Source organism: Grammomys surdaster, unplaced genomic scaffold (genome assembly GCF_004785775.1).
Source record: "Grammomys surdaster isolate TR1022 unplaced genomic scaffold, NIH_TR_1.0 137, whole genome shotgun sequence".
Lineage (NCBI taxonomy): Eukaryota > Metazoa > Chordata > Mammalia > Rodentia > Muridae > Grammomys > Grammomys surdaster.
In genome coordinates this window covers 6,371,216-6,395,501 of record NW_021604595.1, presented here as the reverse complement: position 1 = coordinate 6,395,501, position 24,286 = coordinate 6,371,216, and the positions used below count along the sequence as shown (strand labels likewise).

General features: G+C 44.8%; 1 protein-coding gene across 2 annotated transcripts; it reads left to right on the top strand.

Moving 5' to 3' along the window:
• The first annotated feature begins 1,560 nt into the window (after positions 1-1,560).
• Positions 1,561-22,410, top strand: Cd83 (CD83 molecule). Of its 2 annotated transcripts, XM_028763236.1 has the most exons (5): positions 1,561-1,693; positions 1,792-1,913; positions 16,346-16,541; positions 18,381-18,487; positions 20,324-22,410. In XM_028763236.1, exons 1-5 carry the CDS (start codon positions 1,657-1,659, stop codon positions 20,450-20,452), a joined length of 591 nt encoding a protein of 196 aa, XP_028619069.1. In that variant the 5' UTR covers positions 1,561-1,656; the 3' UTR covers positions 20,453-22,410. The 2 variants fall into 2 exon arrangements, with proteins under 2 accessions (XP_028619069.1, XP_028619070.1); XM_028763237.1 differs by lacking the exon at positions 20,324-22,410 and having other exon boundaries at positions 1,637-1,693; positions 16,346-16,534; positions 18,381-18,467.
• Positions 22,411-24,286: the final 1,876 nt, after the last annotated feature.

The window sequence follows — 24,286 nt, the reverse complement described above, 5'->3', positions numbered from 1 at the left end:
GCGTGTCCAGTAAGACAAACTGTTCCTTTGAAGCAAACTTTTGGAGAGAATCGCCTCTTCCCTACCTTCTACCTGTGCATAAGTGGACATGCCTATAGCTTCCTTCAGAAGTGGGACCCATGGTAGGTTGCCATGCTACAGTGCACAGACCTACCCTCACATGCAGTGGACAGCACCAATTGGATTAGGTAGAATGTATATGTATACATATGCGTATATGTATATGTGTGTCTGTGTGTATGTGTATATGGGTATATATGTGCATGTGTATGTGTATCTATGTATATGTGTATATGTGCATACGTGTATATATGTATATGTGTATGTGTGTGTATGTGTATATGTGTATATATGTGTATATGTATATATATATATGCATATATATATGAGAGATCAAGAGAGAACATGATCTTGGCAGGGAAACAGAGGGAGGAATCTGTGAAGAGTTGGAGTTGGGGAGTGGAGGAAGTGGACTTGGTCATACCCGAAGGAAAAAATGATAAAGTAAAAAAAGCCATCCAAGCGCTCAACACTACCAAATGGGTTCTAATTTGTGGCCCAATGGAATATGCCACAGCCACTAAGCAGTTGCTGAAACTATTTTTAGTATTGTGAAACTGCTCAGAAACTGTTAAACTAAGCTAACACAAGACAAAGATAGTGCGAAGGGTATGGTGTTAAAATATATGTGCAGACATGGAAGCCAGTACATCGAAATGTTAAGTGGGGTTGCTTCTGAGTGAATTAGAGGTGATTTAATCTTTTTTAAAAACCTATTTTGAAAGGTCTATATACTTTGGAACGTGGGCATCCACTGGAGAGTGATTGGCCGGTGGTGGTGGTGGTGGTGGTGATGCTCTCCCTCCTCCAGAAGCCGCCTACTGTTCATAGCTCCCAGTTAGGGGTGGGAGCTTGTGAATCCCTTCCCACTCCAGGCTGAAAGGTTGTCTGCCTTGGGCTTGTGCAGATCATCGCTGCTCCTGTGACTTCAAGAGTCACGCCCAGAAGCCGATACCGTTCTCCTTCCAGACCTCTGGCACTTAAAATCTTTCCGTCTTGTCTTCCCTCTGGTCCCTGAGCCTTGGGGAGCGGATGCAACGCAGACGGACTCAAGATTCTTTTAGACATTGTTTTCTAATAGACTTTTGTGTATGTGTGTAATTAATGCTTTAGTATAAAAAGATCTTCCTTGCTCAAACAACGTAAACAAGGCCGAGTGATAACCTGAAAGAAGGCTGCAAGCCAAGGACTGCAGGCGTTTGCCACTTCTCAGGAAGTCTAGGATGTCTGTCACTATCACAAAATCTGGACAGGAGCAAAGTCACCACAACCCTGGACTTCAGAGGAAGCTCCCCCACCCTATCTGAATCTACAAGAGCCGCACGATGGGTTTGAGGGTCATCTAGCTAGTGTCGCGTGCCAGCGCAGCTTCCGAAGCCTCAGGGCGCGGAGCCGTTCCGCTGAGCTGCTTGTTGCCGCTGGCCAGCCGCAGCAGCGACGCGGACTTGGGGACGCGCGCTGGGCGGGGACCAGGCTACCCGCCTCCTCCGGCTGGGGAGTCCCCGGGGCCGGCGCGCGGGGAAGTCCCAAGCGCGGGTACAAGAGCCCGGTGCGCGCCTAGGAGGGCGGCCCGGACAGTGTCGCAGCGTTCCAGCCATGTCGCAAGGCCTCCATCTCCTGCTTCTAGGCTGCGGTATGGACCCCGAGCCCGATCGCCCCGTGCTACCCGCGACTCCGCCTCGGTGGCCTTGCTTACGCCGCTCTGTCTCTCCCTCTCTCTCTCTCTTGCAGCCTGCAGCCTGGCGCCAGCGATGGCGATGCGGGAGGTGACGGTAGCTTGCTCTGAGACGGCCGACTTGCCGTGCACTGCGCCCTGGGACCCGCAGCTCTCCTACGCAGTGTCCTGGGCCAAGGTAAGCTCCACTGGGGTTTGCGCGGTCCTTTGCGGGGACAGTGGAAACAGGCACCCGAAAGACCGGGTCTCCGGAGGCCCCGGATTGGGCACTCTAAGCATTCTGATACCCCACTTTCTCCCACCTCGCTTCATCCACATCCATGGCCCAATCCCCCTTGTGTTATCCCCCCGCAGGTCATGATCTAAAGCGGTTTGGCGTGAATGATCTCAACAGAGGATTTGCAGGGACTGGGTCCAAGTGACAGGGCACCTGTGGGTGCAGCCAGAGAGCTGCAGAGAAAGCAACGTGGGCCTAGATTTGGGCATAGGACAGGGAGCATGTCCTTAGATTCCTGGTTTCTTGTGCCTTGTGACCATCTCAAACAGGGTCTCAAGTGGCTTAGGCTGGCAGCAAGAGGTAGTTAAGGCATGCTATTGGCTCGTCCTCCACCTTGCTTTTGCTTGGCAGCCTCTGAGGGGTCGGGGCTGGCCATGAATGAAGATTTCCTTAGAAATGTGCTGAAGCCTGAGGCCCAAACAGGAGAGAACGCATCTCTGCTCCTGCAGTGGAAAATTGAGTTTCACGAGGCAAGGCATTTGAAAGGTTTGCTTTCAGTGAGATCCCTCAGACTCCAAAATTGTAATTCCTCTGGTATTTTAGAACCCAGCTGCTGTAATTTAATAGAGCTGGCCTTTGCACCTCTGCTTTAAACGAGGTTCTGAGAGAGGCCACCTCCGTTTTCAGACAAATGAATGAAAGCCCCAGGGGTGGTTCTGAGGAGGAAGCCTCTGTATGTTCTCAGTTTTCACGAAACACAGGGCTGCCTTCTTCCTACCATGAAGGATGTTATAAGAGCTTGCACATGTGTGAGTGTTTAAACCTTCAAGGCAGAATAGGAAGTGTGTGTGTGCGTGCATGTGTGAGCATGTGTGTGTGTGTAGCGTGATGTGTTTACACACTTTAGCCACTTGTCTGGACTGGGGGCAGGTGGTGGTGGTGGTGGTGGTGGTGGTGGTGGTGGTGGTAGCTCAGTGGTACAAGGCTTGCCTAGCACACACGAAGTTCCAGGTTTGAGACATTAAGCATCAAAGCAAAACCCAAACAACTCAACCAACCGGATTGCTAATTCCCCAAAGGTAATGACTGCCCAGTGTATTCTGCACTCTGCCCAGTACCCGGTGACCACCCTGTTACTGAATCTAAGCTGGTGCCATGAGGGAGGTGGCACCATGGAGACCTCAGACCACTGCTGCATGTGTGTGTGTGTGTGTGTCTGTGTCTGCTTTTCTTTCTTGTTTCTCTTCTCTTCACTGTGAGCTCAGTAAACAGGAGTCCAAAAATTGTTTGAGTAGGCAAAACAATAGCCCTTTAAAAATATCGTAAAAACAGTGTTTGAGTGCTCACCATATGCCAGACTGTAGGAATAAATATTTACATATATTATCTACCTCTGTCTTCCGGAACAGTGTGGGCTTAAGAGGCCAGGACTACACTTGCTCCTCCTTTACAGGCGAAAGCACAGAGCCCAAGGGCGTGAAGTAGGCAGGCTTTGAATCAGGTTGTCAAATTCCAAATCTTTGGTTGTTAGACTATCTTGATATCTCGATTTTCCATTTTAATTACTTTGCGTAAAGAAAAGTAAAGTATCTCCCAGCCAGCCAGCCAGTGGATTTAGCCATCTCAAGGAGGGAGCAAAACATAAAACCATGATCCCTCCCAGACTGTAATTAAAAAAAAAGCATCATTAATATCCCCAGGGGAGTAATTAAAAAGTACTCATGAAACAAGTAGATGAAATTTCAGACTGTGAAGTTCAAACAGTTGTCAAGTTAAATCTTCTCACACAGGGTCATTTGGAATGGTTCAGTAAATCACAGCAATTAGCCTTTGACCTCTCCTTGGATGTCGGCAGATGATGTCACTCTGTAATGTATGTGCTTGTTTATTGGACACAGTTCTTGCAAGGTCTGGTCTGAAGGTCTCTTAAAAATTCTTTCACAAAAAAAAGAAAGAGAGAAAGAGAGAGAGAGAGAGAGAGAGAGAGAGAGAGAGAGAGAGAAGGAAAGAAAGAGCAGGTGTAGTATTGCTTGCTCAATATGAATGAAACTCTGATGAGAAACGGAAAAGGCGTCTGTCTCTTCTCATCCCCTGTCCCTGGGCTTGGTGGCTAGAGGTTAGAGGCGATACCTCTACCTACTCATAGAATTCCTTGATATTCATATGTATTATTTCTTGTCCAGGACTTTTGGGCAAGTACCATCATATTTATTATTTTAGGCCCACTGATCGATACATTTGCATTGTTGTTGCTTATGTAACAAAAAACTGATTGAGAGTTCTAGAAATAAGGCCAGCGGATGAAGTAGCTTGGTGTTTTGTTTGTTTGCTTTGGTTTTGCATCGATTTCTTGTGAAATGTTCTGAAGAACAGTGAGGTAGGAGGTTTAAACCTAGCCTGGCTCTTCTCGCCTCCCCTTCTCCTCTCTATCCTGGTGTTGCCTCCCCTTCTCCTCTCTATCCTGGTGTTGTAAAACTTGCTGCCTGTGTGTGGGCTCAGCAGGAGCAGAGCCCCTTGCAGTGAGGTTTAGCGGTCTACCACAGTGGCTCACATCTTGCAGGCCTTCTGCCTGTCACAACGATGGTTATGCGTGGCTTAAAATTCCACTTACCTTTTAGTCTTTGGGTTCCATAGGACATCTTGCCACAAGCCAGTTGGTGCTGAGGGCTTGTGGCTAAGAAAGGACCCATGCAAAGCATATCTTTAAAAATTTATTTGCCTTTTACCAAAAACTCCAAGCCGTTGGAGTCCAGTTAGTGTCTGTACAAATACTGATGGGTTGGTCCGGAACAGTGTCCATTTTATTCTTTGTTTCTAAGCTGTGGTGATGGGGAGGCTGGAGGGATCCAGTAGAGACAAGCATAGAAGATCAAAGGCAAAGCCAAATGCAGCTGGCATCAGCCCACTTCCCTCTAGCACAGCTCTTCCTAACAGGAAACCCCAAAGTTGCCCTCTCTCCCTATCTTTCAAAGCAGAATGGATGATGGAGAAGAAATAGAAAAATCAATAAGTTATATCCATCGGGACTATAACTCAGTTTAGTTTTTACAGCTATGATAGATTGCAGCTTGTGTGCGAGGAGGTAGTTGGAGAACACAGGCAAATGTGCTTTGATCCAGCACTCTTTGGCTGTTGACCATGGCGTTTGTTTACATTGAGGTTTCAGAGAACACAACCTAGTAGTGTATGTGCTGAATGTAAGGCCCTGCGTGAGGGTCTGTGTCTGTCTTTACGGAGTGCCACTATGTCTATGCTTACTTCCACAAAGGTCTGAAGGTCTGAGGAGAGGACAAAACTCCAGATGGACAGCTTTGGTCATTTTGGGGGTCTTTCTCTGCTAACAAGGAGGAGTCATTTACTCAACAGATATACTGCCTTCCTGGATCATGTTAGGAGCCCTGACAACCTATAGTGAGGCAAAGTGAAAGCGGATATCTGATGTGGCCTCTGGGTGATACTGCGGGGGTGGGGACAGGCTTGTGTCACAAGACACGCTCTGGTTAGATACTTGTCAGGGGAGAAAGGAGAAGTAAGGCAATGACTTCAGAGAATAGGTCACACTTGCCTTTAGGAGGTAGAAAATCCCTGGCTAGGCTAGATCGTGGGGTGGTCTGGTCCAGGGCACTGTTCTATTTCTGATGCTCACGCTGCAGGGAATATTGGGAATGAGGTTAGTGGTTTACCTGAGGCCATCTGACAGCTCAAGTCTAGTCACCACGCCAGTGTTACTTTGACTACTGTCTCCCTGGGTGTTGGTCACTCTTACTGAGTGGAGCTGTCTTTCCTGCCTCCACCAGTGGGTGATGCTGAGCTCCAAAGGTGGGGCTCTGAAAAGAGCAGCGTGCCTCTTTAAGGGTAAGGGTTGATGCCATCCCCCAGGGGTCTACCCAAGAGCTAACAGGCACCACTTGTTGAGTTTACTTGGTTCTTGTTTTTTGGGGAAAAGGGAACATTTCCATATTAAATTTAGAAGGACTGAAAATCTGAAATGTGAATATATATATATATGTATATATATATATACATATATATATATATATATATTCCCATTGGCACCTCACCCTTTTGCCTTGGAGAACCCACTTTTAGCTCAAACTATGAAAGACATAAAGATGGTTCTTGGACATCTTTTATGCTTATACTGTGTTATAGTATGCCACAAGTATGTGCCACATCCTGGGCCTGGTGATAGCTATTCCAAAATCAACACAGAGAGAAGATGGCTGAGTCAGTAAGGTGCCCAATGTATAAGCATGAGGTCCTAACTTTTGAGCTCCAGCATCTGTGTCAAAAAGCAGCTTCAACAGCAAGGGCGTATAACACCAGTGCATGTGGCCAGAGATAGGCAGATCCCTGAAGCTCATTGGTAAAGCAATCTAGTCAAATCTGTGAGCTCCAGGTTCTTTGAGACACTCTGTCTTGACAGACAAGGTTGAAGGTGATAGAGAAGACATCTGATACCCACACACAAGAACACATGGTGTATACACATGCCCTTATCCACACTCAGAAACACATTGGTGTACACATGCCCTTATCCACACACAAGAACATATGGGTGTACACATGCCCTTATACACACTAAGAAACCAAGAAAACATTTTCAGGGTAGCACAGAAGTGTACCACAAAGGACTTTTGCTCCAAGCAAGGTAACTAGTGTTCTAAAAGGAAAATGACCCATCGGGTAAACCTAGAGATGATGCAAGGAAACAGGGTTGACACAGAATGTGAAGGACTTGAGTGTCAACTATCAATGAGTCCAAGGCATGCAATCTCAGCAGTCATGAGCCACTGAAGGAGTCTCAGCGCAGAGAATGATGTCATGCACAAGGAAGAACACATTTCTCACGATGGTGGAAAGGATGTAACACTCATGGGAAGACACATCTTTGGGAGCCTGTATTCTTTTACTGCACTGAGATTCCCTTCAGGTTAGCTCATCGAAGGCTAGGGCACATTTACATGTACTTGGGTTTTCTCCATCACCATTTCTATCTGTGTGGTCAAGGAAGGATGAGGCTACCCCAGAGAGGAATAATGGCTTGCTGAGGTTATGGCCATGGCTGAACAGTAGCCTTGCTTATGTCATTTGGAGGTAGGAATAGGGTGGCTGAGAGTTGAAGAGAAACACACACACACACACACACATACACACACAAATCACATGCTTTCAAAGCATACAAGGGGAAACTCTGAATCACATGAGGATTGGGTTCCCTTAGTTTATTCTTGGTTCTGTCACAGCATGGAAAAAAAGGAGAAGTTTGCGGAAGGTCTCAGTGATGTAGGCATTTTTATGCAAAACAGGACTGATATCAAATTCATTACCCAAAAAAGGGTTTCTCTGTCTAAAGCCACTTCCGTAATCTCTTTCTGGTTACTTCTGCAATGGTTCTAAATGTGCATGTGAGTGTGTGTTTATACACACGATTGAGTGCATGGGTTAGGAGACAAAAGACTTACTTTGGGTGTCTTCCTCAAATACTCTTTACCCTATACTTTTAGACAATGTCTCTTACTGAACCTAGAGCCAGCCAGCTCCAGGAATCCTCCTGTACCACCTTCCACAGGGCTGAGATTACAGACATCTGTCCCCTCACCCAGTTTTGTTGTTGTTGTTGTTTGCCTTGTTATCAACACAGGGGCTAGGGATGGAACTTGGATCCTTCTGCTTGTGCTTGAGCTGACTGAGCTTACCCTAGCTTCCCTAAGTTTTGTACCAACATTCTTGGGCACAAACCAGAGAAGGACCAAAGATCTTTCACGGATCCTACTCCTTCCCACACTTAAGCATGCTTTTTGGCTTTTTGGCTTTTTGTTTTGTATGTTTGCTTGCATGGAGATGTTCTGGGTAAGTCCCCTGTGTGTGCCTGGTGAAGCTAGTACTGACTTGGGAGATCAGAGTGTAGTAACGTCATGTTACATGTTCTTAGAGTGCCCAAGAGTCTCCTGTAATGTTCTAATCTCAGTTCTTCAAAGAGGACAGAGCCCAGGAGAGCTGATTGGCTATCAAGGATTATAGGTCCAGATAGAGAAGAACCCCTCGAAAAGGAAAATGTAAGGTACCCCAAGCTCTGTCTGCAGTCATCTTGGACCAGACTTTCTGGGTCAGCTCTAGCATGTCTTTCTTTGAGGAGAGGAGGCACATAAGTAGGACTGATCTAGAAGCCTGGGCCCCATGGGCAGAGTGCCCTGTATACCACCCTTACGTAGCCATCTGTGAATTGCATACCCCCATCCATTAAGACTTTCTGTTACAAGGAATTTAAGTCTCTCTTAAAGAGCTATGTTGGCTTATCCGTGATGTATTAGGTTTCTCATTTTTTTTTACATTCCCATCATATATAAGCCAACACAGGTCTCTTTCTTTAGAAAAAGCTGGCCTTAAAGCTTTGTGAATATCCCCTGGGCTTGGTGCCATTCCATTTATCATCTTTTCCAGCCTTTATATTAGTTTTATTGCTAGCTTCTCTGTGGCAGTGAATTAGGAACAGGTAAACACACTTGCATATTTTTTTCCCAAACATCAGTTTTTCTGATTAGGTTTTTCTTCTCATAGGACAAGTCTCTGGCTGTTCTTCCTTGGCTAGGATTGTATCATATGTCCATTGCAGTTAGTCTGTGAGGTCCCAGGATGTCAGGCCAGAGTCAAATGGGCCTCCTTTAGACTCAAGGGGTTCTGTGTGGGTCTGTGGAGAACATGTGCTCAGTCCAGGAGGCACACACCCCAAGATGACAACCTCAGGATGATTGATGGGAACCATGAAGCAGGGCTCCTAGCTGGGGCGAACATGTTTCCATTTTATTATGATGAGACTGGAGAGAATCAGATTGCGGTGGTGTTTGGAGACCTTAAATGATTTCTCTGTAGTGGGCTGGAGAGATGCTTTAGTCAGTGCAGTGCTTGCTGTGGAAGCAGGAGGGAGTTTGACTCCCAGAATTAATGAAAAAAGTAGGGTGTGGTGGTGCAGCTCCCCGGAGCTTACTGGCTAGCCAGTCTAGCCAATCAAAAAGGCCCCGGTATTGTGAGAAACTATCTAAAAAGGCAAATGAGCAGAAAATAAGATTGGACAGTGCCTAAAGAGGAAGGGCAGCTGAGGCTGTCTTCTGGTCTTCACATGCATGAGCACCTACATCAGAACATATGCACACACAACACATGCACTCACCTGAACATGCACATGCACTTGCATGAGCACATACATGCACTCATATGAACATACACATATGCACTCATATGAACACAGATGCACATGCACACACAAACATACAACACATGCATGCCCCCCACGAACATCTATGTGTACCCACATAAACACCCACGCCCACACATGCACACATGCACATGCACTTACATGAACACACACACATGCACTCATATGAACACACATGCACACACACAAACACACATGCACACACACAAACACATACAACACATGCAGGTACACACACATGCACATGTACGTGTACTCTCATAAACACACACCCACACATGCACACATGTACATGTACCCACATGAATACACACACACACACACACACACACACACACACACACACACACACACACGATTTCTCCCTAGAGCAAAGGGTTGAGACTTCTAGGATAATTTTACCAGAAAGAAGCCAAGAAGGATGAGCTGGAAGACCCATCTGTAGATGGAATGGTAAACAATCAGCTATAGCAACAGTCCTTTCTCCAGTTCTCCCAACTTCACAGTGGCCCATGTGTACTTCTCATTTGACCTTGATGATACATTCCTTCTAGACAAGGGCATGAAAGACAGAGATGAAGTGCATGACTAAAAACCACCCTGTTAGCTAATGCAGAAGCTGGGACTTGGCTTCAGGCTTTCTGATTTGGAAGCCAAGGTGCTTGTCACGTTCTCATTATGTCTTAAATTCATTCATTTATTCAGAATGCACATTCTTCTGTGTGCAATGAACTGTTTAGTATGCTGAATGAACCCTTGGCTATGTATTTAATAATAATAATAATATCTTTAGGGCTTTCCATCTGATTGGTACCATACTTAGGGTTGTATGCAATATCAGATATATCTTAACTCCACTTCAATAAGATGTGGTCGTTCCTGGGTCCCATGGTACAAACTAACCATGAGCTTCTCAGCCAGTTGGCCAAGAACAGAAGGAATGGTGGGAGGACTGGGCTGGGGATGGCTCCTACCCCACCTCGCTCCAAAGTCAATGCTCTTAATTAGGCTGCCTCTGCCCTACTCATAACTCCTGTTAAGAGCCATAAATCTGACTCTGTCTGTTGGACCTAGCACATTTCAAAGTAGAAAATCATTTTTTCTAATAAAACTACACTCAGGAAAAAACCGACATTAATGCTCATACATTTTATACTCATTATGACATCAACCTCAGAGCCAAACTATTTTGCACATTATAAAGAGCTGTTTTTATGATGAATGGGGATTATATTAGCACTTTAATTGAGTTCGAAACCAAAGTACATGAGTGTTAGTGCACAAGAAACGCAATTAACAAAGAACCGTTCCAGTAGGCTTTGGCTACGTCTGCTTAAGGCAGTGGCATCTTTAGACACTTGAAGTCTCCTCTTCACATATGGTTTGTCAAACTGGTAGGTGAAGTTGCTTAAATTCTGTGCAGGTTTTTCCTCTCCAAAGAAATGTCTTTCACAGAGAATTGATCACATGTTTAGCAGGTGCTCAGACTTGGAGTTTGTGATCAAAACTTGTTTGCTATAGGAATCGAAATGTTGCCTTAGCAGTTGAATTTGGTCATCTCTAGGAAGTTCACACCGTGTGTGTGTGTGTGTGTGCGTGTGTGTGTGCTCCCTCATCTGTGCCTGTTTGTGAACGATAGTGGCTGAGGTTAGGACACGTCCTTGGTCACTCCTCACCTTGTTTCTTTATTGACCCAGGAGCTCATCACTTCAGTCAGACCTGTTGGCCAGTAAGAGCATCACTTCCCTCCTCAATCTCTGTACTGGAGGTACAGCATCCTTTTACTTGGGAGACGGGGATCTGAACTCACAGCCTCAGGCTCGCACGAGCACTTTGTTTACTGTTCACAGATTCTCTCTCAGTTAGCTGAGCTGGCCTTGACCTAGCAATCCTCTTGTCTCAGCCTTCTGATTAGCTGGGATCTCAGGCTATTCTACCGAGGCCTGATCAGTTGGCATAGGTTTGGATAAATATGTTTGAACAAATTACATAAATTTGTTTTAAAAGACATTAGCCACAGTAGTTCTTAGTTGAAATATGGGCTCATGCCTGTATTATTTATTTAGCTTGTGCTTATTCAAATTTGTCCATCATTAAGAAATTTATTTAATTCAGATGCCCTTAAAATTAGTACTTTTTGTTTGATGTCATGGTCAGCAAATTAAAGAGAAAGCTCAGTTTAATTTAGGTCTTGTGGTTTCCTTAAGATCAAGTCTCTGTCTCAGAGAAAGAATATGATATTTAAGACATTTATTCAAGTTGGAGATCTTGAGACAAATCAAAGTCTTTAGACTTTCTGAAAACAGGATATCTCTCTCTCTCTCTCTCTCTCTCTCTCTCTTCTAATTCGAAAAAAAAAGTTCAGTTGTCAGCATAAAAGTTAATTCAGAGAGTGTGGCTATTTAAAACATCATTGGAATGAGCATTTTGAGAAATTAATTTGCCCAAATTATGTTGTGCTTTTCCATTCTGCACGACAATATTAGCATCGCGGAACGTGCATTAAACAGTTGCCGTCAATTATGCTCGGCTGTGAATGAATCGTAGGGTTCCTTTGTTATAAATTACTATTTCCTAAAATGCCTTCGCAGAGAAGCAATGAAACACTTCTGGACTTGGAATGTTTAAAATGCTGTTCTTGCCAGTGGTTGGTTTCAAGCCAGCTCCAAATGTTCATATGAACTCAAAGCAAAGAGGGGTCTGGTCCAGCTGCCATCCTACCTTTCTGAGCTCTCTGGGACATCTTCAGTCCCTGTTGCTGCTTTGGCCACAGTTGGTTCATTTGACATGTGCAAAATGACATGTGCCTGACCATGGGTCTTTTGAGAATATTCGAAGTTTTACATAAGGGGTTTCCTGGTACCTGTAGTGTTTCACTCTGATTTTGAGCACATAACAGAGGTGTGAACATAGTTGCTACTTTTACCTTAGTAAGGAGAGGCTGGATGTCTCAGGTGGAGTCTCAGTATTATCTTTTCTTCCCTTTTGGAAAGTTATGCCTTAAAACGACAAGAGCAAGAACAACTGACATTGCATATTCCTTGAATACGAAACCAGGAGCGGACTGTGGGATGTTTCCAGCTCTCTGTACAGCTCTCTTTGTCCACTGGGTTCTAGGATCATCCCTCTTAGCCACAAGTCCACCTATTTCCAACTCAATGACCTGTGGCCAATCATAGTCCAAAAGTCTTAAATGAAAACTTTCAGAAACAAACAATTTCCAAGTTTTACATTGTTTGCTGTTCTGAGAAGCATGCTAGAAACCTCACGACTTGTCTTGTCTGGGGTATGAGTTACCTTTCCGTTCAGCCTATCCACACAGGAAAAGCTACCTTCTGGTAAGTTACTAAGTTGTCTTTGTGGTTGTCATATACACTTAGAATCAAGTAGCTTAGGTTCAAGTCTTCCATATTTTACTTAATAATGGGCCCATCGCACAAGAGTAGTGACACTAGCAGTTTGGATATAGCAAAGGGAAACTGTGCAGTGCTTCCTTACTGGGGGATGGGGGAGGGAGAGGGAGAGGGAGAGGGAGAGGGACAGGGACAGGGACAGGGACAGGGACAGGGAGAGAGAGAGATCCAAGCTCCTCATGTTGAGACTGCTAAGGACCCTGGTAAGAAAGAATCTTTTATCCCAATGTTTTGAAGAAGGGAAAAGAAACGCTCGCCAGTTTTGTTGCCATACCTCAAGCTGTAAAAGCCATGGTCACAATATGTCTCAAATGCTTCAATGAGATGGAAAAGATATCCATTTTAGGTGTGGAAAATGTGAGCAGAAAACCTGTGGTTTAGAAACTAAACTGTCCTGAGTGGGTGTGGACTGGAGAAAAGCATTGTGCCTTTACAAGGATGAGCTCAGGTCTACCTAAGATTTCAAATGCTCACCGAGGGACTTGAACAGAGTCCCATGAATATGATAGAACACCATCATGGTTAGTTACCCAGCAGAGTGCTGGCGCTCATTTGGCAAGAGTTCTTGGGTTCTGCTAGCTCTCTGGCACTGGTTCTCGGTGGCACTGAGGATTTTGGAGGAGACCTGTGAGAGCTGAGGTATTTGGCAGTGGTGATTCAGCAAGGCAGAATGTGGCAGGAGATAGTGGTGACAACCTTGTTCTGTATCTCATTTCCTTGTTTCAACAGAAGCCCCTCTGCAGATAGATAAAAGACCACTGTCAATCAGAGCTGTTTTCTAGCATCAACTGGCCTCTCAAGTCCCAACAGTTAGCTTTATGAAGAAAAGCAAACAAACAAAAAACCCCAGCATCACCACCTATACACCAGCTCCAAGGAGCACTGTAGTTTTGATCTTGACTTTCTCATGGGCTTTTCTGATCCAAGGGAGATCCCTCTTGATAGACTAGAAGCTCCCCAGGAGGAAAGCAGAATCAGGTCATGTCTAAATGCCTATTGCAGTCATATTTGCCATTGAGGAATGATTTAGGAAAAAAGAGAGACGAATGGAGCATTGGACATGGCTATGCAGAGACTGAGGCGGGTTAATCAGCTCAAGCTGGTCTTGTATGGCAGTTCTGCAGGCCTGTCAGGGGTGGGGAAAGTTATAAGCCATGAGGAGCCAGCTCTATCTGTTCTAGGATCAGTTGGATGCTCTCGGTTTTTCTGAAGATTCTTCAGCCACCTCCTTTCATCACTCCTGTTTATGTGTGTACATGTGTGCATGTGTGTGCATGTGTGTACATGAATGGGGAGGCCAGAAGTCATTGTTGGGTGTCACTCAATCATCCCTCCCCCGTTTAGTTTTTGAGACAGCGTCTTTCATTGAGGCTGGAACTCCCTAGATAACTAAACTGATTTGCATTCAAACCCCAGGGATCCTCCTGTCTCTACCGGCCCAGCACAGGGTTTACAGGCATGCGCCGCCACACCAAGCTACTTTTTTGTCAGTGCTAAGGATTGAACTCAAGTCCTCACACTTGTACAACAAAGACTTTGCAGACAGAACCGAATCCTCAACCCCAGTGTTGCAGTATTTTTGTAACTCCACAACCCCCAGTCTTTTAGAGTCCTCCCGGAGACTCTTGATTATTTAGTGAGGAACCTTTAAAAGTGGGGAGGACTGTCAAGAAATGGGATTCATGTTCAGAGACAGCCAGAGGAAGAGCCATTTTTTTTTTTTTTCAGCTTGACTCTGGGATCGAGCATAAATCTGCCAGCAGATGTCTCTGCAGCCCACTGCACAGCAATGTCAGCACATTGAAAGCTCAGATTGAGACTGGGTGACCTTGTTGTGCAGCTTTGGCTTCCTATGTTAAACAGAACTGACCCAGAGTGTATGTGTTTGTGCTTGCACACACACATAGGCCTGTGCAGTTTCCCCCAGTCTCCCCCAACCCCTTGTCTATCTAGTTCCCTGCCAGAGTCCCCCCTCTGAACATTGAAGAAATGCAGCATGTTCCCCATTCACTCTTCATGACGACACAGAGAAGTCCAGTGTTCTGTCCCTTACCCTACTGTGACTCCTGGGTTCTGTTATGAGAGAAAGTCTAGGTGAGGGATGCCACATGCCCCAAGGCTTTGTACTGGTCCCCAGCCAAGCAGTGAAGGGCAGTTCCAGGCTGTTTAGGGATGCTGACTGCCTGCCAGCACCTAGAGCAATGTTCTGCTTTACTGTTAATGAAAATCTATTTTAGAAGCTTTGAAATTAAAGTGTGTCCAACCTGTTGCCTGAAGGGCACACGTGGCTCTGAATAGCTATAGATGTGACCCAACACAAAGTTGTAAATTTATTTAAAATATTATGAGACATTTTTGGTGTGTGTGTGTGTGTGTTGGAGGGGGTTACTGGTGGTAGTGGTGATTTTGTTTTGTTTCTTCTTGTTGTTGTTAGTTGTACATTTCTTGAATGTGAATCTGGTAAATGACAAGAGTATGCTCCAGGGTCAAAGGCTGGATGTGCCTAAAGCCATTTAGATGGAGGAGCACCTACTGAGTGCAGATTAGAAACGTGACCAGGCCTTGCAAGCGTGAGGACCTGAGTCGAATCCACAAGCATTCACAGTAAAAAAAAAAAAAAAAGCCAGATGTGATGGCACATGGTTGTCACCTCAGCATGGCAGTCAGGTCTGGGGTTGGCTAGCCCCAGTCTGGTGTACATGGAAAGGTTCAGGCCAGAGAGAGACCCTGTCATTAAAACACTAAGTAGATCTCACTTGAGAAATGCATCTGAGGTTGTCCCCAGGCTTTTCCACACACACATGCATACACATATGCCTGCACACACATGTACATATACGTGTATGCATGTGAAAACACATACCCACTAAGATATGGATGGAAAAAGAGCGGATGTTGAATGTGGTGGATGTCACATCTTTGATAAGGAGATGCTGAAAACAACCTATAACTCAATCTTCCAAGAGAGCTCAGGGAGAGAGCCAATTAGATTGTTTGGCTAGCTTGGGCATCTAGCTCCTCAGGGCTGTCAGTCTGTCACTGTCTTTCCATAGGGTGCTTTGCTTTGACTCATGAAACCTTCCCATGCCACTTTCCCCAGCATCTTCCTGCCTGTCTTAGAAGAGAGATAAAGTATCATCAGCTTCTAGTCATCTGTGACCTTGAAAATCAAAGGTGCTCGCTAACAGGGGCCGTTATTCATCTGTACCTTGGGTTTAGTTGAGTTTGAGTTGGCTGGCAGTGGTTTTGGTTTTGTTGTTATTGTTTTGGTTGTTGTTGTTGTTGTTGTTGCTTTGAGTTTTTAAAAATTAGGTTTAGGAAGTTTTCCAAGAAAAAGTCTGGAATCCAAAATTAAGAACCAGCTAGTGGGTGACTTAGCATCTGAAAAAGAACCAAAAGAAGGTTTAAAAGAGAACGAAATCCAACCCAGTGATGCACACTGGTGCTTGTCCCTCCCCCATTCCCACTATCCCCCCTCCTCCCTCCTGCTCCCAGCAAGTGACTCTCTCACCCCTGCAGGGTGGAGCTTGTGTTGGTTCCTGGTGCTACAATCACAACTGTGCAGTCTTATCTTGTTTCAAAGCAAACAGAACCTCAGAGTTTTTGTAGATTCTCTTCTTCTCCCTGGAATTCACATATACGGGGGTGGAGAAAGCACCCTGTCTTGCTTTAAAAACATACATGTTTTGATGGTTTTGTGAAAACAAGTTGTAAAGCCCTCATGCCGGTCTGTCAGTAAGTGACTCCTCGCTGCCTCTTCACAGGTCTCAGAGAGTGGTACCGAGAAGCTGGAATTCCCCGAGAGCCAGGAAAACAGCTCCGTCGAGGCCCCCAGGAGACGGTCTTATTCCTTGACAATCCAAAACACTACAGTCTGCAGCTCTGGCACCTACAGGTGTGCCCTGCAGGAGCTTGGAGGGCAGCGCAACTTCAGTGGTACAGTGGTTCTGAAGGTGACAGGTGAGCTAACCTCACTTGGTTTCTTCTCACAGACCAGGGTGTGCTTTCTCCAGGCCCCAGAGTCTCTCCTCTTCCAGAATCAGACCCTGCGGCTTAGCACATCTGTGGCTAGAAGTGAATTCCCCTGAAGAACATCCTCACTTTTTCTTTATATGGCTTAATTTATGCACTGACTTTTGCCCAATATTTGCTAAGGGACTAAGGCCAGAAATGACAAACATATTGTCTATAAGGCCCTGGCTCTGCACAGCAGTTACACTCCCCTCATGTCACGTATCTGAAAGCTATTGGAACTAAGACAATAATCTTCAGCTCACAAGAACACGGCTGTTTTTTTAAAGGGCCAGTCAGTGTTTGCAGTTTTCTCTGCTGCTGCTAAACACACACACACACACACACACACACACACACCTTATACTCTTTCCAGTGGCCATCCCCCTGTCCTGGTTTGCTTGTTTTAGTGACACATTGTACACTTGCCATGTAATGTATGGATTAGTTGAGTAATCCACCTTCCCCAGGGTGCAAGCATTTCTCCATTCTGTGCTTTCTTCAGTGCACAGAAGACTCACAAAAGACCCACAACCCAAGTGGATAAGAAAATGAGAATAGCTGAGAGAGAGCCAAAGGGGGGGGGGACCACACAGAAATGAACAGCGCACAGTCATTTGCCTTCCATTTTCTCTTCCAATACAGTATTGCCTCCAAGTTAAGGGTCAGACTGCAATGCATTGTTTAGCACTGGCTCAAATGTTAACTGACATGCACTAGCGTGTAGCTGGCTATGTAACTTTTAATATAAGCCTCATCTCTCAAATAGGGGCAGTGACATCTGTATTCTAATTTAATGAAATATCACATTAGGATATTAAGTACGGTGACTGAAGTAGATAGATTGCTTGGTCAGTGTTAGTGATCTCTAAGATATTGTCTCTTAACCTTTTCCATTGAGTTATAGACCCTGGTGAGAATCTATTCCTAGACCTACTGTATTGCAGTTTTTAATCCAATCTCAAATCCATAAGACTCAAGGGAACAATTTCTTGGAATCATCTGCCTGCTGCCTGGCCCTGCCCAGGCTGTGAGCCAAGCCTATTGGCAACTTCACTGCAGCACGAGCCAAACACCAGCTAGTGCCTGGATGGGACAAGGCCCTTTCTCCTGGGCTGCTCCTGGCTGGGACCATAGCGACAACCTCAAAAATCCCAAGGGAGCAGGTCCACTCAACCCATGTTGCTGCCCTTCTCTAAGAAATGCAGTTAACTGACAATGGTTAATTGGCAATGGTTAGAATACTCAACCTAGTGTGTGGGAAACTCTGGGTTCAGTTTGAAGTACCAATAAAATCCAGGGATGGTAGCCCATATTTATAATCTAACCACTTAGAAGGGAGAGACAGGAGGATCGAGAAGTTCAGAGTCATCACGGTTAACGTGGTGAGTTCACAGCCAACTTAGGCTACATGATACCTGGTCTCAAGAAGACAAATGAAACAAAACTCTAGTTGGATTTCTTGGAAAAGAACAGGCAGATTCCCAGCCTTATTTCTAGTCAGAGTGCGTTAATTTGAGGTCATTTGCCTGAGAGTTCAACTTGTCACGAGAAGTTAAGGTAGTTAACAGCCCTGGAAGCTCAGCAAACATCCCACCCATCCTGTGGCAGATGGCCAGAGCAATGTGACAGCAAGCTCTCAAGATTGCTGTCACTGTCATCATGACTGGTCTTTACTGATTGACAGATTTGGGGGTAGGGATGGCCACGTTAGGACCAGAAGAAGAAGAAATGGGGCAAGGTAGAAATGTCTTTGAATATATTTATGGATTCCTTTTCTTTTTTAAGGATGCCCCAAGGAAGCTACAGAGTCAACTTTCAGGAAGTACAGGGCGGAAGCTGTGTTGCTTTTCTCTCTGGTCGTTTTCTACTTGACACTCATCATTTTCACCTGCGTAAGTGTCTGTTCAAAACACCTATTGCTGTGACGTGGTCCCCAGGGTCCCGCTGATTCCTGTAGATTTTGTGGACAGTGTGAATCATTGAATGGCATGGAAAGAGGCTGAAAAGCACTCTGAAGGCTGGCTGGGCGTTTGAGGCCTGCACACTGGGAAGCACACGGGGATTCTTCCAGCTTGGTTCTGGTTTAGAGAGCCTTGTGGAACATGGTCTGAAGCCAGTGAGGTTAGGCAGGTTGGGTTGTGTAGGAAAGTCTGAGGAGTCTCATGAAGACCTGAAGGACTTGTGGTCCCAGTGTCACTATCTACAACCTTGGGGCTGAGGCTCTGCTGCAGTATTGGCCCCTTTCATAATGCTGCCCTGGGCCCGCTTTCTCTTAGTGGTTCTACTTATAGTTTTGCAATTCTCATCCTCTTTAAGATTTGACCCTAAGAAGTCAGAGCACTGGGACACTCAGCAAGTCCCTTAGAGTAGAAGGTAGCTGACAGTACTTGGGTATTCTTGACATGTTTTTTAGCTGTTGGTCAGAGGCTCCAGTTGGAAGCTCTTAATTCCATTTTTGCCTGGCTGTTCACTTGGATGACTACGGCCCTCAGGGAGCAGGGCCATCTGAAACTGACCAACTGGAAAGCATTCATCCCCATATGTCTCAGGGCTACCAGAAGGGCTGGCTACACAGGGACCAGGATAGACTCATCTTGAAGCCATCCCAGGGCTGGCTCTTGTCACCTACCATATTCTCATATTCAGTTGTCTGCTTTCTTATTGTGTAAACCATGTGTCTGATTTCTATTTTAAAATCAATCAACGAGCATCACATCATATCCTGTAAGTATATAAATTTATTAGATGTGAATACAAATTTAACTCACCAGTTTATTTTAGAAAACAATCAGAACAAAATGAAATGCTGGTATTTCAAAATCAGGCAAGGGTGTAAAACAGTATTTTTGCAATACTCATGACTTTGAAATGAATTGTTGAATAGTAGGCTAAGATTCTTTTTTGGATATTATCAATTTCTCAAAGAATGATTATATCAATTAATCTGAAAAGGATTCTTAAGATGAATGTATTTTTGGTGACGCCATTCATTAAATATGAAGCCTTTCATAAATGTGCTTTAAATAAAATAGAGGCTGTATTTAAAATAGTGCTAAAATAAAATGTAAATATATAAAATAAAACCAAAGACTCCCAAGAGTACCTGCTGTGTATGAAGCATTCTGTCAACCACTGCATGAGATAGAAATAGTTGTTATGTGCCTGATCTCCTAGACCTTGCTATTTGGTTGGCAGGGTTATTTGTTCATAAGAAGGTAACTGGGGAATGGCGAGGCTAGAGAGATGGCTCAGAAGTTGAGAGCACTGATGGCTCTTCCAGAGGTCCTGAGTTCAATTCCCAGAAACCACATGGTGACTCACAACCATCTATAATAAGATCTGATGCTCTCTTCTAGTTTGCAGGCATACAGGCAGAAGACTGTGTATGTAATAAGTAAATAAATTGTTTAAAAAAAGGAGGTAACTAGGTTGGTGAGACAGTACATTTAAGATGGCTGCCTTCGGTTTCTTGTTAGCAGATGTCTGCTTCCATAGACACTGGCTTTCTACACTGTAGGAGCTAGAGATCACTAAAGTCACAATCAATGAGTGTCCTGATGAGATTTGGAAACATCAGGAAGTGGTACATACAGCTTATAAAGCATGAGGGGTGGTGAGTATAGCACTTCCATAGTGAAGTGTCCAGCCAGCTCTCAGGGGAGGGGTGACAACCACCAAGTTTTTTCAATGATTAGTTTCTCAACATCTTTTCTTTTCCCTTTTTACAGAAATTTGCACGACTACAGAGTATTTTCCCAGATATTTCTAAACCTGGTACAGAACAAGCTTTTCTTCCAGTCACCTCCCCAAGCAAACATTTGGGGCCAGTGACCCTTCCCAAGACAGAAACCGTGTGAGTCGGGTTTCCACTGGTTTTTACAAAGCCAAGGGCACATCAGATCAATGTGCCTGAATGCCACCTGGACAAGAGAAGAATGAGCCCCACCCTCAGATGGCAACCTTTCTTTGAAGTCCTTCACCTGACAGTGGGTTCCACACTACTCCCTTCCACAGGATCTTGAGCACCATCATATGATCACAAAGCATGGAGCATCACTGCTTCTCTGTGGCTGTCAGCTTAATGTTTCATGCGGCTATCTGGTCAACCTCGTGAATGCTTTTCAGTCATATAAAAGCTATGGTGAGATGCAGGTGGAGCAGGGTCATGGGAAATTTGAACACTCTGAGCTGGCCCTGTGACAGACTCCTGAGGACAGCTGTCCTCTTCTACATCTGGGATACATCTCTTTGAATTTGTTCTGTTTCGTTACACCAGTCCAGATGTCTCACATCTGGCAGAAATTGACAGGCCAAGCTGTGAGCCAGTGGGAAATATTTAGCAAATAATTTCCCAGTGTGAAGGTCCTGCTATTAGTAAGGAGTATTATGTGTACATAGAAATGAGAGGTCAGTGAACTGTTCCTCAGCAGGGCCTTTTCATCTGGAAAAGACATCCATAAAGCGGCAATACAGAGGGATGCCACATTTATTTTTTTAATCTTCATGTTCTTGTCAAAGAAGAATTTTCATGTTTTTCAAAGAAGTGGTTTCTTTTCTTTTTAAAAATATGAATGTCTAGTTACATAGCACTGCTAGCTGACAAGCAGCCTGAGTGAATATGTAGAATGTCCCTCAGAATAAGGGCAGCAATCTAGAAGCACTGTACAATGCCCTGCTTGGAAGGGCAGACCATGGACTCAGTAACCAGAAGTCTGGCCACAAGATTATCTGTATGATCCTGGATGAGTCACTTGTGGTCTTCACTCTCTGGCTTGTAAACCAAATAGTTTAGTCCGAGTTGACTAAAATGGATGTGAAGATGCTCGGGGAAAGTTGAAAGTAACGGATACAGTGGCAACTCTACTGGACTGTTTCCTTGTCGAAATCCTAGAGTTCTGGAGCTGAGCGAATGCCTGTCATATCTCAGCTTTCCCATCAATCCAAACAAAGGAGGCCACAAAAAGGACAGAAGACCACATCTTCTGTGTGAACTCCTCCTGAGAAATGTGGAGACTGGCTCAGTGTTTTGCTCTTGAAGGACTAATCACAAGTTCTTGAAGATATGGACCTTTGGGAGCTATTGTGTTAGGACAGGAGGAAGTTCTCAGATGTTGCACTGATATGACATTGTTGTATTTCTTTAATGAACTGGGCCCCTTCCTCATTTGCTTCCCAAAGAGATTTTGTCCCTCTAATGGTGTGTTCATCACCCACACTATGAGAGTGAAATGGATGCCAAGCGCCTACAGTGTGCTTGCCTCTCAGTCACCACTTTCATGCTATTAAAAGTATGCATGTGAAGATGGGTGTTCTTCTTTTCTATCTTTATAATGATTCTGACTTTAGAATGAGTGTTTGGATGCTGAGTGGAGAGTAAGAATCCAGAAATGGTAGTGGTAGATGACTGGCTGCTTCCCTGAGTCTGGAGCTGGGACAGTGGGCAGGGACCCATGGCAGGCAGACCTTTGTGACATGGCACTCCTTCCTGGAGCTGCATCCCTACCAGCTAGTAATGGTCAGCTTGTTTACCTAGATGATCAGAGGAGGGGGTTCTGCTTCTAAATGATGTATGAAGTCGGGGCCCCTGATCTTGGGGTGATTCATGGGGTTTTACTGGAGGTTTTCAAATAGACACCTAACTTCTAAGCTGTTATGAAAGATTTATACAAGTATCTGTGGTGACTATAAAAGCCTCATGGGTGAAGTGCTTTTTATGAAGTTGAAGACACCAGTGTTTGTAAAAGCTGCAGATCCACTTTGAATGGATTCAGCCCATTGTCAAATGCTCTACAAATAAATACACCAGGGCAACTTAGTCTCATTTTGAGGAATTCAGATGTCTGATCCATCTGAAGTTGCACCATATCAGTCAGGAGATTTAGAGTAAGAAGAGTTATTGGTTTAATAGATATCTTCAGAAGATTGAGAGAGTCCACAGAAGGGCTAAGTGTCTAGCAATGTTCAAAGGACACGAGACCAAGAAAGAAGGAAAAGAGGACAGAAGAGATGCCAGGGATCACACATTTTTGGCAAGCTTGTTTTACTAAAAGGAATAAATTGACTCCGTGGGTGTTGCATGCTGCCTTTGGAGAATACACAAGTAGAACAAACTCTCCATAGGCATGAGAGCTACACTGTGAGAGAGACCAGGGGTGGGATGGGGGTTGCTTTTGTCACTTTAGATAGACTTCACTAGATACACTATCAAAACTTAATAGCAGGTTGACTCCATGTTTCAAGTTACTATTTAGTGTTTAAAAATGTGTGTGAGTGTGTGTGTGTGTGTGTGTGTGTGTGTGAGAGAGAGAGAGAGAGAGAGAGAGAGAGAGAGAGAGAGAGAGAGAGAAACATATTAAGAAGATTTTATTAATTGGCTTCTGGTGCCCCAATTGCATCCTATCTACTATCTCAAAGGACCATGGACTGAACTTACTGTCTTCACCACTGGGGAAAGCATTGTTCTCACGCTTTTCTTTGTCCATGGGATTAGATCTACAGTTATGCCAATTTTACTGTGAGATGTCCCAGGATATGAATAAAGACATACACATCAGCTGCATGTTCTAAGAAGCAGTCTGCAGGGTTTTTTTGTATTCCTGGTAATATTTAGTAGGTCTCATCACAGCAGAGCCTGCTAATCTGCCAGGGTTGTGGCCCCAGGCACACAGGCAGCAGAGTGAGGTCATAGTTACCCCACAGCACAGTCTGAAGTCTCAGGACCCTGAACTGTTCCCTGCTTTGCAGCTTTGTTTGGTTGTGATGATTAGGTAATTAATAATAGTTTGTGTTTCCTTAATAAAAAATAGGACTCAAGAGGGGATGGAGAAATGACTCAGTGGCTAAGGGCACTTGCTATCATTGCAGAGGACCCAGGTTCTACTCCTAGACTCGACTCCTGTTCCAGGGAATCAGTTGCCCTGTTTTGTCCTCCATGGACACTTCATGCGTGTGATGTACTTACATACATGCTGGCTTTCCTTTTCCCTTTTTGTTCAGATAAGAACCCCAGCCAGTGGGATGGCGCAGCCTATCTTCAGGGAAGGTCTTTCCTTCTCCTCAGTTAAACTTCCCTAGCAGAGCCACACAGAGGAAATAAGAAAAGCCGATTCTAAGTGATTCCAAATCTAGCCCCAGGAGCAATGAAGATCAACCATCTCAGAAGGCTACACAGATTAAGTCCATTTAAACTCGGACTTCAAAGCTGAGCAAGATTTTGAATAAGGATGGGAAAGGACAGGGGGAACATAAAGACACACATCTTAAAGAAAGTAGGTTTTGGCTAAGGATGACTTGGGAATTGTGGAGGCAAAGGGTCCTCTCATCCCAGGTGGAGTGAGGGGTAAACAGAAGTGAGTGGCAAACACATTATCTCCGATAGTTAGAGCCGTGGTATAATATTGATGGATCCAGCATTGGGAGTCCCAGTTGACTCCAGATCATCTGGGGATAATAGCCAGGAAGACAAGGTGAAGGACCAAACAAAAGAGCTGGAGGAGGTGGGTGGCATCAAACCCACATGACAGGCTAGAGGCCCAGAGCAGCACAGGCTCAGTGAGAGAGGAGACATGGTGACCAGCTGGCTCGCCACATTGAAGTGATCTCCAGTTCTCAGTCTTCAGGTTTTTATGTATGTATGTATGTATGTATGTATGTATGTATGTATGTATGTATTATGTTTGTTTTCATGAACA

Excerpts from the sequence above, each read along its gene's own strand:
- Cd83 (XM_028763236.1), top strand. The coding sequence starts at position 1,657 with ATGTCGCAAGGCCTCCATCTCCTGCTTCTAGGCTGCG. Across the intron at positions 1,914-16,345 it reads ACGCAGTGTCCTGGGCCAAG|GTCTCAGAGAGTGGTACCGA; the intron begins GTAAGCTCCACT and ends GCCTCTTCACAG. Across the intron at positions 16,542-18,380 it reads AGTGGTTCTGAAGGTGACAG|GATGCCCCAAGGAAGCTACA; the intron begins GTGAGCTAACCT and ends TTCTTTTTTAAG.